Source organism: Poeciliopsis prolifica, unplaced genomic scaffold (assembly GCF_027474105.1).
Source record: "Poeciliopsis prolifica strain line A6 unplaced genomic scaffold, Auburn_PproV2 SCAFFOLD002, whole genome shotgun sequence".
Lineage (NCBI taxonomy): Eukaryota > Metazoa > Chordata > Actinopteri > Cyprinodontiformes > Poeciliidae > Poeciliopsis > Poeciliopsis prolifica.
In genome coordinates this window covers 3415016-3428768 of record NW_026562377.1, presented here as the reverse complement: position 1 = coordinate 3428768, position 13753 = coordinate 3415016, and the positions used below count along the sequence as shown (strand labels likewise).

The following is a 13753-nucleotide window of genomic DNA, read 5'->3' as shown; positions in this document are numbered from 1 at the left end:
AGCTAAATATTTGAAATATTAAGGTCTAAAACAATTTTTAGATGAACAAAATAACTGAAAACAAAGAGAGAATAAATCCAAACTTCTGTATTATCTTCAAGTAGTTTACTATTTATTACAATTTCTTAAAATGTGAGTAGCCATTTTTAATTCATGTTTGAGCTGCTTTGGGAGCAACAGTACAGAAAAGAGGTCACTTGAAGGCCGCAGAGAAAAAAATGCTTTCCTCTCATTAGCACAAATTATTACATGCCTCCAGTGACGGGGATTGGAGCAGTTTATCGGTTCAGACTCTCAGTGGGTAAATCATACATGAGTAAATGGATTTCTGAGCAACGAAGGACTGGTTACGCTGTGGCATATCGAGCTGGACCAGGACAGGATCGGAAAGGAGATGACCCGCTGGGGAAATCAGACAGGAACACCGGACTGTGTGAGGGAGAGGTCTCCGTCAAGCTCTGCCGCTTGTCACGCTTACGCCTCGGGTAGCGGAAGTTAAACGCTGGACGCCGGGCCACCGGGACTCCAATTTCCTCAGAGGATGAATCCAGAGTCCCTCTGTGCTGCTGTTGGCTTACTATTCTCTCAGAAGACTCACTGGAAGAAGAGAGAAGGACGGAGGGGTTAACCACAACTGGGGGATCTGTAGGAAGAGAGGGCATAGCTGTGGGGTCAATCAGAGCTGGCTGAGCGACATCCGGAGTCGGAGGTTCAGAGGGAATGGGCTGCAGGTCGATGAAAGTGTCATCAGGCAGAGGTGGAAAGGTTGGGATCATGGTGTCTGTGGGGAGGTCGTGAACCTGAGGTTTTACCGGTTGGACCATGTCCACGTTCTGCAGAGAAACAGATAACATTCCACTCAATTACCTTATTACCAGCTTGTTCAGACATGCAGGTAATAAGGTTCACTGAATAGTCACACAAACTGCTGTTAAAAAACAGATTTTTTTTTTTAACAGAAAAAAATCTGTTAAATAAATCATTTGAATCAGGCTTACATGACCCTTGAACAATCGTCATTTATAAGTCCCCTGAGAAACATAATGTTTGATATTTCCCAGTTTTGTTTAAAATTCACCATACTTTATGGATTTTTGAACAAGTTATTCATACATCTTTGTGGCCATTTTGGTCATTTGTAATCTGAATGTTGAAGTTTTGATGCGTTAAATTTCTACATAATTTCATATCACATGGTTTTTTAAATATTTCTATTGCCATTTTGTTTGTAAAATAACTATTCAATATAAATTTAATTTCAAACGAATACATTTTGTTGAAAAATGTCAATAGATTTTTCTATTTATGCTTTCTCTTCATGTTAATCATGCCGATTACTGATTTTGTTTGATGTTGTTTCCAATGGAAATGACTTCTGTAATGTGGTGTAAAATACAACAAAACAATAGAACATTGAGGTTTTTGCTACTGTACCTGTATCTTATACATCTCACAGGACACCTGGACATCCGGGTGTTTGCTCACATCTCCGTACACGGATCCTGTACAGAAACCTGCCGTCTGAGGAAAGGGGAAAAAAGACAACGCATGGTTTTAGTAGTTGTTCAAATATGTATATAGAGTTTCAGCATAATTCTAAATCCTGTCAAAGTTTTGAAGTAAGAAAAAAAATCCTACACTGAAGCCTTTTAATGACGCAAAGCTTAAAAATAGAGAATAACTTGTCATGTTAAAAGAGAACAGGAACTGCTCAGGTGACAACAAATGAGATGCAAACTGAAGCTTTGGCAACATTAATTACCTTCAAAATGTTAGGAGGGTTGATGGCATTATTTACTCTCTGGAAGAACTTTCTTTAATCTATTCATAGAACACAGCAAATTCATTCTTTGTTGGGTGTCTCCTTGTTGTGTGTTAGTTCTCTTATTTATTATTATTTTTAATTTTAGACTGAGGTTGTAGAAGTTTTTGCTAGGAGTAACAGCACCTTGTTTTGCTCACCTAATAATTTCACACTGAGAAAAATGACAGTTTTCTAAAAAGGATCTAACTCATTCAGAAACAAGAAAAATATATTTTATTGTATCTGCATGAGTTGAAAAGCATGTTGTGTTGTTTTTCTATTTTTGGAGACTGTTGGGAATCAGAGTCATGACAAATATGTACTAGGAAGCATTGCATAACAAATATTTTATTTAAAAAAAATCTAAACTAAACTATCAAGTAAAAATGATTCAGTTGTTTTTATTTAATAATAATTTCCAGTTTAAGTGTTTTTTTTAAAGTTATTTTTAATGGGGGAGTTATTACTACATGTACCCAAATTAAAGTTTAGACTGTTCCACATTCACAGTGCAAGTTTACATACTAATTTATTTGACTTTGTTTGTGCACTCAGACATACACAATAGTACATTTCTAAGTTGAAGAACAATCTTACTGTAATATAGTTAATATTTTCCACCAGGATCATCTCTGAGGATTGTAAAAAAAAAGAAAAAAAAAAAGAAAGTGCGACAGCCAATAAAGCATAAAAATAATATACAGTAGTCACAGACATTACTAATGGTTGGACCCTTTGACGTTTGAGCGGGTTAAAGCCTGCTGAAGTACCTGTGTGTCTGATTTGAGAGTCAGTCGCTGGCAGGTCCCTCTCTCTGTAAATCCCTCTGGACACTGCTGGACTGTGTACTCCACAAACACTGCTTTCTTTGGCACATTCTGTGTAATAAAATGATGTGACAAACTGCACAAATACATTCACAAGTTCTGGCAGCCGTAGAGCCCTTTTATTTTTATGTGAAATGTCCAGTAATGGCCATCATTGGCCATAATAACCCTTTAGTTTTCATCCCACAGCTGCACCACCATTTACCAGGAGAGGCAATATACAAAGATTTAGTTTTCAAATAAACTATTTTGTTCTGTATTTGTTCCCCAAACATAAACTGGACAAGCCATGAAGGCATAAAAAAATCTTCATTGATACTTTGAAGCCTTGTGCTTCCATTGCATTATAGTTATTGCTGAGTGGTAATGGTTTCCAACTGGCCCAAAGAAGCTAAAACCTGCCCAATAATGTCTGCCCAAACACACCCAAAGATTAATCTTCAGTGTAGTTTCCCCATAAAACTAACATCCAATACATTGTTGAGCAATGAATTGAGGAGCAGAGACTCGTTTCCTGCCAGCATTAACCACTGCGGTACCTGAACCGCAGCTCTGGTGACCCGTTTCACACCCAGCCCAGCGCCCAGAGTGGACTGCCTCTTATAGGCCTCCAGAGTGATCCCTGCAGTGTCCATGGCCACTGGGCTGTCTACGGAGAGCAGGACGGGACAAGTTGGACAAGTCTGCTGTAGCTTCTCTGGCGGATCTGCAGCGATAAGAGCTGGCCTGAGTGATTTTGTGCACAACTAGTAGATCTAACAATACAGTTTATTGATCTATGCAGATGTGGGTTAAAACACAAGCTAGAGCTTACAGAAAAAAATTGTGAAATTAAAATAAAAAAATAAATAAATAAGGACAATAATTGAAATTGATTAAATTATCAGATTATGTTTTGACCACAGTTGATATAGAAAGACAAACATTTGGCACAATCTTCTTTTGTCTGCAAGTTGATATTTTTCTTAATGGTTATATCTTTAAATGTCAGAATAAATATGTAAGGAAAATAAGAAAAAGCAATATTTACACCAGTATATTAACTGTAGCTCCAATTTCTATCGGGTTTGTACTGAGTAATTACAATTTTATATATATATATTTTAACACTAGCTGAAGCTTTAGCAACTCAGTTTATATGGTACAAAGAGCAGCCGTCCTTCGCACAACAAAGCTATGTATTTAATTTTTTAAATATGTTGATATGTTACTGTATTATGCTCATTGTATTTAATGATAAAAATCTTTACCTGGCACAAGAGTGCAGTCATAGCTGTAGAGGTAGGAGTAGCCCTCTGGTGTGTGCAGAATGGTGGTGTTGCAGTTACCCGAGATTTGCTGAAAGAAATCAGAAAGACAAGCTCTCTGGTTTAATCACTCAGTCATAAATGCTTTGAATGTTTAATATCTCCAAAAATTAACTTCGAGTGGCCTCAAAGCAGAACAAATGTCTTCATGACTCAAGCCAATTAAGTTTAAAGTTCCCTTGTCACTCGTGGTTGTTATGAGCCAAAGGTCTAAGGGGACAGGGGAAGGTAACATAAAGTGTCCAGAGAAACAAGTGAAATTTAAAAAGGATTTATTACGCAAAAAGATGGTTTCACAAAACCAAAACACAATATAATTTGTGAGGAATAGCACTAAAATAAACTAAAGGATGCTAAGTGCAAATTGAATGACAAAATGCAGGAACACATCTAAAGCAGCTCAAAATAACCCAAAAGAAAAAGGAACACAAAGGGAGCATCAAGCCTCCTAAACATGAGCTTTTAGCTTGAGTAAAATCAAGCTATGAGCTGCTTAGCAGAACAAGCAGACACAAGATATTTCAAGCAGGAGTCCAAAAACATGAGATGTATCGCACAAATGCAAACATTTGTATTTGAACAAAGTGTCCATGTGTTTGTGTGTCCTACTGTTTCCATGAAGGGTCTGACGTCACAACGCTTCCACGGTTTTGGACTGCCGATGTGACATTTGGTCTCCAGGACATCCAGGTCCAGGTAATACACATTCCCTCCTGGACCCTGTTATTCACAACACAAGTCACAGATTACATGAGCCACTGTCTTTTTCTGATCACTGTAACAGCTGGCAAACGCTGAGAGTATAGTTCACATAGATGGAAACTCTCATATATGATATTGATTTTGGCCATAGCCCTGAAAATAAATGATTACTTTTAGGTTAGAAGGTTAAATAATATCTGTTAAAACCTGATCGATTTCACAGTTAGGTCTTAGACTTTAGCAGCAGAGCATAAAGTTCATAAAACCGCTTTGCAGAGGGAGGTGTGAACTGAAATGACCTGGACTTTATTAATGGTTACTCCAGTCCTACTGACCATCTTTTATTAGGCTTCAAAGGGATTTTATTTGAACAAATATTAAAAGTGAGATTCGTCAGAGGAAACCAATTACAGCAAAGCATAAACAGCAAATATTTCTTGTTGTTTTTGGCTACAGATTTCCCATTACTGCTTCTTTCATTCAGCTCATAGCAGCAAAACTGCTGCAAAAGCAAATTGGACATATTTATACTATAATAGTTTTTGTGAGTAGCTGAAGAATTTCTCACTAATTGTTGAAGCTTTTGCTGGCCTGACCTGAGCGTGCAGGTAGACATTGGCGATGCGGTTGAGGGCAAACTTGTAGCCTTCGGTGCGATCCTCGTTGATGTAAGTGACAGCCAGGCGAGAAAGCTTCTCCACAGCTTTGTCGTTACAGGGAACTGGAGCGAGCTCGATGGGCATCAGCAGAAAGCCCTCCCCGTTCACATGGAAAGAGTGAAGAGACACGAGCGATATTAGCAGCAAAAATTTGCAGATGTCCATGGCCGCAGACGAACGGACGGAAAGCTAACGGTTCTGAACTGAAGTTTGTTCTTCTGTGTTTGTCTTCCAGCCAGAAAGTGACTTTTGGAATTAAAAACAGAACGCTGAAAGGAAGCCAAGGACAATGTTTGTTTGAGAACAGAGGGGCTGATATATGTGAATGAATATCTAAGTGGTGCTCTTAACCTCTGGTGCACGGATGGAGGAAAGGTCAATACTGTCACTGATAGCTCAATTTGCAATTAAAGGACAGTGAAAATGCTTTTGATCTCTTATTTTGTTTCACTGAGCTCAGATCATCAAGTTTTGATATTATACAATATTTGATGTTTTGTTTTTTTTAACTTTCCAGACAATTGTGTCTCCATGCAAAGACATGATTGTGCCTTGAAGTTTGTTCCTGTTCTAGCCCAGGTGGAAACAACTTATAAAAAGAATTTGTAATAACTGCAATGAGTCTGGTTTGTTGGATCTCTGCTCTTTATAAAAAAAAAAAATATGGCAATTTAGCCAATGAGAGGGTTTCCACCCTGAATTTCTTATCTCAGATCATTCCACAGCATTTTAATTACATTAGAGTGCTGACTTTATTTTGACCAAAACAAAGTCGTTTAAGTTTTGTTTGAGCTAAAGGAAATTAATTGATGACAAGAAAATGTCTTTTAGGGCTTTCCGTCAATTACAGCGAATTGCCCAAGCAGCACTTCAGCCTCAGACCACCACAGCACTGCTGGGATGATCACTTTTCTCTGAAAATCTGCATTTTCTTTACATGCACTGGATATTTCTCCAAAAATCATTTGATTATCAAAAGTTTTTTTTTTTTTGGAAACTAGGTTTCTCACTCTCTCTTGCTGTGAAAAGGTAAACCTGCAGTTGTTTTGTAATGTCCTGGATTAGTAGTTGGTGCATTTTTGGATTGCTCTTAGTAGACACGCCCCACCTGGGAAATTTCACCACTGTTTATTTTTCTCCATCTGTGGATAATGTCTCTCGCTCTGATTCACAAGAACCCAAATCTTTAAAGCTGCTGTTGTAACTCTTTTCAGACTGAAGGATGTGAGTGAAGTTGTTTCTTGTTTGATCTCAAATACAATCATGAATTCCTTTCTTGAATTTCTGTGTTACTTTTAGATTTTCAGATTTTCTTCATGTTGTCAGACAGGTTGAAAGGACTTATTGAATGTACAGATCTGGCAACAAGATTCAATGCGGCTGCTAAAATCAATCATCTTGACGAAAATCTGGCTAATAGCAAATAATTCATCATCTAAAAAAATAGAATTTTAGTTTGAATGCTATTTTCCATTTAAAATCAATATTTTAACATTTAGCAATATTAATTTTATGACATTTGTTTATTTATTATCTAAAACATGTAAAAAGTGAGGAAAACAGGAAATTTATTAAATATATGCTTCAGATCCTGGCAAACTGCAGGATGTGACCATCTTTGGAAATCTAGATGAGTATTTATGTATTTATGTTTTCATTTATCAGCTAAATACATTCCATTATTTGTATCTTAAAATAATGCAGTTTGAGCAAACCCTTGAAACCCTTTTTGTGTTTTCATCATTTTCTATGTGGGTTAATTCCCTGGCAGCCTGCCAGTCTCTCACTCCCATCTTTATCTTTCTCAAAATTAAAATTAAGTCATAAAACTCCAAACCTGAATATCAAAAGCAATATTCCCTTTTACACCTGAGAAATAAACAGATACTTTTTAATCAGCTTAGTTTTCGATTAGCGATTAGCACTAAACAATTTCTCTGTCATCAAAATTGTATGTCGTATAAATTAATTGTCCTGCTTAGAATTACAGTAATAAGCTTGCTCAGTTAATTGCATTTGCTTGTTTATTTACATTAGTGATCATCTAATACTTTAACAGTAAGTAGACAGATTTGAATTAAGAGACATTTCTTTCTGTAATCCTTAACAGGCAATTTGTTTTTGTTTTTTTAACACATCAAAAGTTACTTGGAAGATTAGGAATTTAACTTCAAATGAAATTCATTTCATTGATAAGATATTTTGGTTACAGACAATAAAAATGATTCACTCAGGCTGGTAGTTTGTCCAGGAACCAAGACGATTTGAACTGTGCTCCAGTTTTAGAGGCTGTAATGTCATCAGTGCACCAGTAGGAGTCACTGTGCACTTGCTATGATATTCTGAGTTCTGTTCCAACCTGCAGAACCGAGTTAAACATTGACCAACATCCTGACACTAAATGAATCCCTGTTTGAGTCTTTCTTATATCTTGTCACTCTAAATTAACTTAAGTGTCTTAAAACAGAAATAAACACAAAAAAATATATATTTCAATTGAACTTACTGCTCTGTGATAAACATTTATTGTATTTATTGTTCTAAGCAAGTATTTATTTGAAAAGAAAAATCTATTTATAAAAAACAATTTTGAAATAATTCAAAATGTAAATTCTGTTTTATCATCAGACATGTTCGTTGTTTTTCAGAAATTCAACATAAAATGGGAAGCAGGCTGTTGTGGGTGGGGTTCACACTTTGGAACCAGTCAGATTTTATTTCCACCATTTTTGACAGATCGGATAATGTCTGTAACAGCAGCTCAGACTCAGAGCAGACTGGCAAACACAAACACAGTCTCTCTCTTCGTCATCCTCTCCCACACACACGTTTAATTCATCACAGTTTTGAGACGAGATGAGAGGAAGTGCAGAAATTTGACTGAAAATCTATTAGCTATGAGAAGGATGCTTAACCCGTTCACATGTAACTTTCTGTTTGACTCCATAAACTTTAAGCTTTGAAAAAAATGCTTTCCTGACTCTTCTGTGGTGCATTGTTGCAAAATGCACATCTTCACATAGGTGTCAGAAATTTTGCTGTGTGTGCAATCTCTACAAAACAAGAACCCTTTGCAGCAGCACCGACATCTTAAGCGTGTGCTGTGTTTTTAACGAGTCAGTAGATCGACACAGGTTGCATTTATAATACTGTGAAGCGCGGGGTAATCTGGGTTTGAAGGGGGAATATAAAGAGAATCAGAGCAACATTAGAATATGATGATTAAGGATTAAGGTGAACTGTGTGAGGATGATCCAGATGTGAAGTCCTTCTTTTGAGCCGTTGTCTAAAATAAATAGTAAATTGTGTTCTTGCATATTAGTATTAAGCTGCGTGTCTTTTACAAAGGGTGTGAGCAAGTCTTATTTTTGTTTCGCTTCTTTACATTTTACATTTTTTTCTTACAAAGTAAAACATCTTTTGGGTCATTATTATTACTACCATATTTAATAACTCAACGAACAGCACATTTAATAATTCAATCACAAAGTATACCTTAACATGCATCAATGCACACAGTGGAAACTGTTTCAACATTACCAAAGAAGCTAACATCCACAGTCTTCCTTGTTTCTGCTCTGCTTAGTGGTACAGCCAATCAGCACTAAAGAGAATGAATGGCTCTCCCGGATTGGCTGCTTTTCAAACCCAGCCATATGCATGTTAAATAGCATCGAGTCTTGATATTTCAGCTTCCTAATCTGTGTTTTACGTTTCACAGAAAAATACTGAATTAAGAGGAGATCCACTGGTTTTAATTTGATCAAGATGTTTCTTTGGACTGGAAGTCGCAGCAGCGTTTTGCACAGGTCCAGGATGAGTCCTGAGTTAAACATGAAAGAATCTGCAGAGGGAGCTAAACATTAGGGTGATGGGAAAGAGGTTACCCCAAAGAAAAGCCCTGAATGCCTTTTTCAGCTAAAATATTTTATGTGGTTTCATCTATACTGTTACATCTGTTAGCTTTGTTTAGAAATAAATAAACATCGACATTAACACTTAATGTCAATTCCACATTCCCACCACATTTCTCGATTATTTATAGCAAACTCAAAAATGTTTCTTTTAAATATTTTCACTGAGATTCTTATAGTCAAGATGGAAATATCAAAAACAATTACTGTTGACTGAATGCCAGTTTTACATGAAACTCTACTGCTTTCACTCTTTTGCTATCATATTTGCATGATTTAACAATAAGCAACAAGAACAAAAACTAGCTGTATTTTCTCAAAGCAAACAGGATTTCTCATTTTAGTCTTGCTTGGGATCAGTGAGGTGATGTGTGGGTTTTCACAGTCTAAATTGACCTTTTAAATTGCCCTATATTGTGAGGGTGTGTTTTCACGGTGGCTGTGTTCTGTGTAGAGTGTGAACACGATGAAGTTTGTAAGGGAGAAATATGCTGCTATGAGATGAATAAATACTAGAGAACCATCTCTCCTACTTCAAATGATAAAATTAGTTACTAAAAATAAAATAAATTGGATTGAGTGAGAGTTAACTGTTGTTTACTTGACCCCAATAAATTAGGCTTTTAATGCACACAATACACACTGAACATCATATTCACATGTAGCAAGTTCTCTTTCCATGCATCTGTCCCGTGATAATCCGTTTTCCTTAATCCATTTCACATATTCACTGAACCAGGTTCACCTCTCTGTAGAGGCTGGAGAAGGGAAGCCGAGATACTGGCTCAGCAGAACAAATTCTACTAATACCAGAAGAAGAGAAGAAGGAGAAGAAAAAAGAGCTGCCTCAGTGTTGTGTGTCTTTGTGCGTTTTCATACAAGGGGAACGGGAACTGGTGTTTGTGTGCGCGCCTGACTCTACAGAACCACAAATTCATGCGTCAGTGTTACCGGGAGCCAGCTGTTCTGCAGCAGAAAGCGGGGAGAGTCTGTGGGGGAGAGATAAGAACAGAGAGGCTGCACCGAGGGCCTGCTCTACCAGCACAACGCCAGACCCAAGTTAGACAAACCTCCTTTGATGTGAGCACAGAATAATCTCCCCCCTTCTGCTCGCTGAGCTGAGATGCCACGCTGCAGCGATGCCCAGGCTCAGATATGAGGGGGCCGCCGCCGCCTTTCACTTTGTACTGCGACGCGCCCGGGTTGGGAGGGGAGACAACAAGAAGAAAATAGAACAGAAGTGATGAGGGGGTGACTTCCATTCTGATGGAGTCAAACATACTGCTAAAGGAAGTTGCATTGAAGTGTTATGTTAACACATGGATTCTTTCACAGTTAAAAAAAAAAGTCAACCAGGGAAATGGAGCGCAAAAAAAAAAAAAAAACTGCAATAACAACTGTGTTTCCATTGACCAAATAATTGTTTTACATTTTGAAAATAACTTTGCTCAATTGAAACACCAGTTTTGAAAAAAAAAATAGCTCTTTTATTTTAATAAAAAGGTTTCGGCACAAGGATGAGGTGTTTTTTTTTTTTTTGGTGACATCAAAATTGGTTTATTTTGTAAAACTGCAATAGAAGCACTTTTTCATATCACATGAGTCACATGATCAATAACCAGATGTTGCCACTGGTACAAACCAAGAGGAAGAAGATGACAGGACGTAGTTGGACTATCATAAAATACAAAGTTTTGATTAAAAAAAAAAGGTCTGGCTCCCAAGAATGAAAATATACAGACACCAAAAACTTTCTTTTATGTTAAATCAGTGTTTTCACTGTTAGATGATTTTAGCTGACACACTCATAGATTGCTTCTGTTTTTAAGGAGCACCTCTTAATATTTATTCAGGTGACAGATTAAAAAAAAAAATTTAACAGCACATTTACAATAAAAAACACACTATTTTGGTCAGAATGTGACATTATCATTGCCTTGTCCATTTCAAAGAGATTTAAACAGGTAATTAGAGCAAAATCACAGAAGCTCTTCAAGCTTTTATCTGAGCTGAATCATTTTCTTCATCTTTATCTTGTATGCTTTCATTAACAATTTGTCTTTCCTCTTGCGTTTCAGATGACTTCCAGTCGCTGTCTCTGCTTTTCTTTCATGTGTTTTTAATCTTAATAATTACATTCTGCTTTAAGACGTGATGACATTTGAAAAGAAAGAACGAAGAACAGGGACGTGGTTCCTGCTAATTAGTTTAGATTTTCCCTCTGGAAGCTGCTTCTGACTCATTCTGTGTTTGAAGATCTGGACTTTGTGTCCATCCGAAGACATTTCACTGGAACTGGTCAAAGAATAAGCTCTTGTAATGCAAATCTGACAGCTGCATTTGTCACCACAGTGATCCAAAAGTCAATTCTGATTAGAGTGAAAGTGAGTTTTATACTTCTTTAAATGTGACTATTGAGTGAGAAACTCGCTTTATACACCACCTGGTCAAAAAAGCCACTTAAGAAATAGATTATACACTCTAATATTTTTTAAACCACCTTTAACTTTATTTGCTGTGGCATTGTGTTAATTTATTCGTTTCTGCAAAGTCACATAATGTGTTTCCATCCAGTGGTGCATCAGTTTTGATCATAGTTATTCATGGGGCTTTTTTTCCCGACCACAAAATGGTTCCCACCACCATTCCACTTTTTAAAGATGCATTGGACAGTTCTCATCACAATTTTAGGAGTTCTTCTGAAATCTCCTAATATTTAATGTTTTCTTTGCTTGATTCTACCCGACTTATGCAGATTTCCACGACCACTGAAGTAGAGAATGGACATTTAACTCTGTGTCTGTAATGAATCTATTCCTTAGTTTAACTTTTTGTATTGATGACTGAAATACACAAACATTTTAATTACTTTTTGGATTTACTGAGATACATCTGTGTTTGCATCAACAAATATGGAAAAAAATCACTGCTGCCAATAATTCTCAATGTTCTCCAGGAAGTATTCCTGGATTAGTGTTTATTTGTTTATTGAGTGTCAGCTTTTCAAGCCCCATGTTGGTCACAGCAGATTGTACTGGATATTTTTGTCCACTGTCACCACATGCATGCTAAGGATGTGAACAAAGTGATTGCTGCAAAGTTGATAGTTTTGAAATTGTCTAATAATTAGGCTGATTTACATTTATAAACTGAATGTGTTCACTCTATAGACAATTGTTTTAAAGTTGTGCTATGACAGCAAACTGAATTGAAAAGATTTTTATATGCTGTGTCACGAGTGTCATGAGTTCTTGTTGCCATTTTTCTAGAACGATGTGGCATGTTCACATGAAGTGACATGATTTCTGCACATTTGTCAGCAGCACACTCATGCTGCAAATCTCCTGTTCTGTCACATCCCACACAAGTCTTAGGAGGCCACTAAAGGGCACTTATGTCTATGTTTATGAAACCAATCTGAGTTGACTTTTTCCGTGGGACCTGCAGGAAGCAGCTGCTGGCAGCGAAAGCAGTCATAAGAGTGAAGCAAATGGACAGTGAAATGTGTGGCGTTTGCACCAAACTCAATGGTACTAAAGAGCACAGACTGATGCACAAACAATGCCCAGCTGCAGAGTTCTGGTCCAAGGATTCACACCAGATCCATGTACTATCATCCAACACCTGAGCTAAGGTTGCATATTCTGAGCTATCAGCTGATCAGTTGATGTAACTGTATATTTCTGTACTTAGCTGACATGGGTAGAATGTCAGGTGGTATTTTGCAGATGAAGGCAAAGTTACAAAGTATTTTAGTGTCATGGATTATTTTCTGATCACACTGACAATAAGAAAACTTAATGTTTTTTTAAACCACCCAAGGTTTATTTGGAGTTTATGCATTGGTTTTATGGCAGATTACCTTATTCAGTTAAAAATAACAAAACAAAACTAAAACTTAACGGTAAAAGGAAAGCAAAAATAAAAAATGTCCAGTGCTTTTGAAAAATTCAGACTGGCCCATTTATAATTAAAACACATCTCATCTTTCTGATGTCTACTACAAAGCTAGCTCAACCAGTGAAAAACAAAATTTACAGATGTTTCAAATGGTGAACAGAACAAGGAGCATAAGCAGAGAAACCAGGAAAGAAACAATGAAGAACCAGAAATTTAAATACTGAAGCAGGAACAGAAAATGGAAAAAAAATAAAAAATAAAAAAAAATAAATTAATTAGAAGCATTGAGAAACAGCTGCATAAGCAAAACCGCAGGGATACTGAGGGAGAGAGAGACTGATTAACACTAAGAGAGCTGAACAAAGAGTCAAAGTATCTGCAAACCAAAGGGACAAGACATAAAGATAATGTAAGCAAAGTTCAGTCTGAACACAAGAATAAACTAAGAAACTAAATGCAAAGAATTAAATATTACATCATCATGCAAAAGCAAAAGAGACAAATTGATCAAAACCATTTCCAACTTAATTTTTCGAGAAGCTTACATGAAGGAATTTCCTTCTAATTTTAAGGGATGCACTGTGATGTACTTTCAATAGAACTGTAAATATTCAGGTCTCTTTTACAAAAAATTTATCTC

The 13753-nt window shown here is 36.7% G+C and overlaps 1 protein-coding gene across 1 annotated transcript; it reads right to left on the bottom strand.

Annotated features, from left to right (window-relative positions):
* Positions 1-71: 71 nt before the first annotated feature.
* si:ch211-262h13.5 (uncharacterized protein LOC571127 homolog) lies at positions 72-5536 on the bottom strand. Its single transcript, XM_055050769.1, has 7 exons — positions 5237-5536; positions 4548-4658; positions 3882-3969; positions 3171-3337; positions 2575-2682; positions 1435-1521; positions 72-833 (listed from the first exon to the last, which is right to left on the bottom strand). Exons 1-7 carry the CDS (start codon positions 5462-5464, stop codon positions 348-350), a joined length of 1275 nt encoding a protein of 424 aa, XP_054906744.1. The 5' UTR covers positions 5465-5536; the 3' UTR covers positions 72-347.
* Between the last annotated feature and the right edge of the window lie 8217 nt (positions 5537-13753).

Coding starts and splice junctions, on each gene's coding strand:
- si:ch211-262h13.5 (XM_055050769.1), bottom strand. CDS start 5,464: ATGGACATCTGCAAATTTTTGCTGCTAATATCGCTCGTGTCTCTTCAC. Junction 3,970..4,547: donor TCAGACCCTTCATGGAAACA/GTAGGACACACA, acceptor GATTTCTTTCAG/CAAATCTCGGGTAACTGCAA. Junction 834..1,434: donor GTGAGATGTATAAGATACAG/GTACAGTAGCAA, acceptor GTTTCTCTGCAG/AACGTGGACATGGTCCAACC.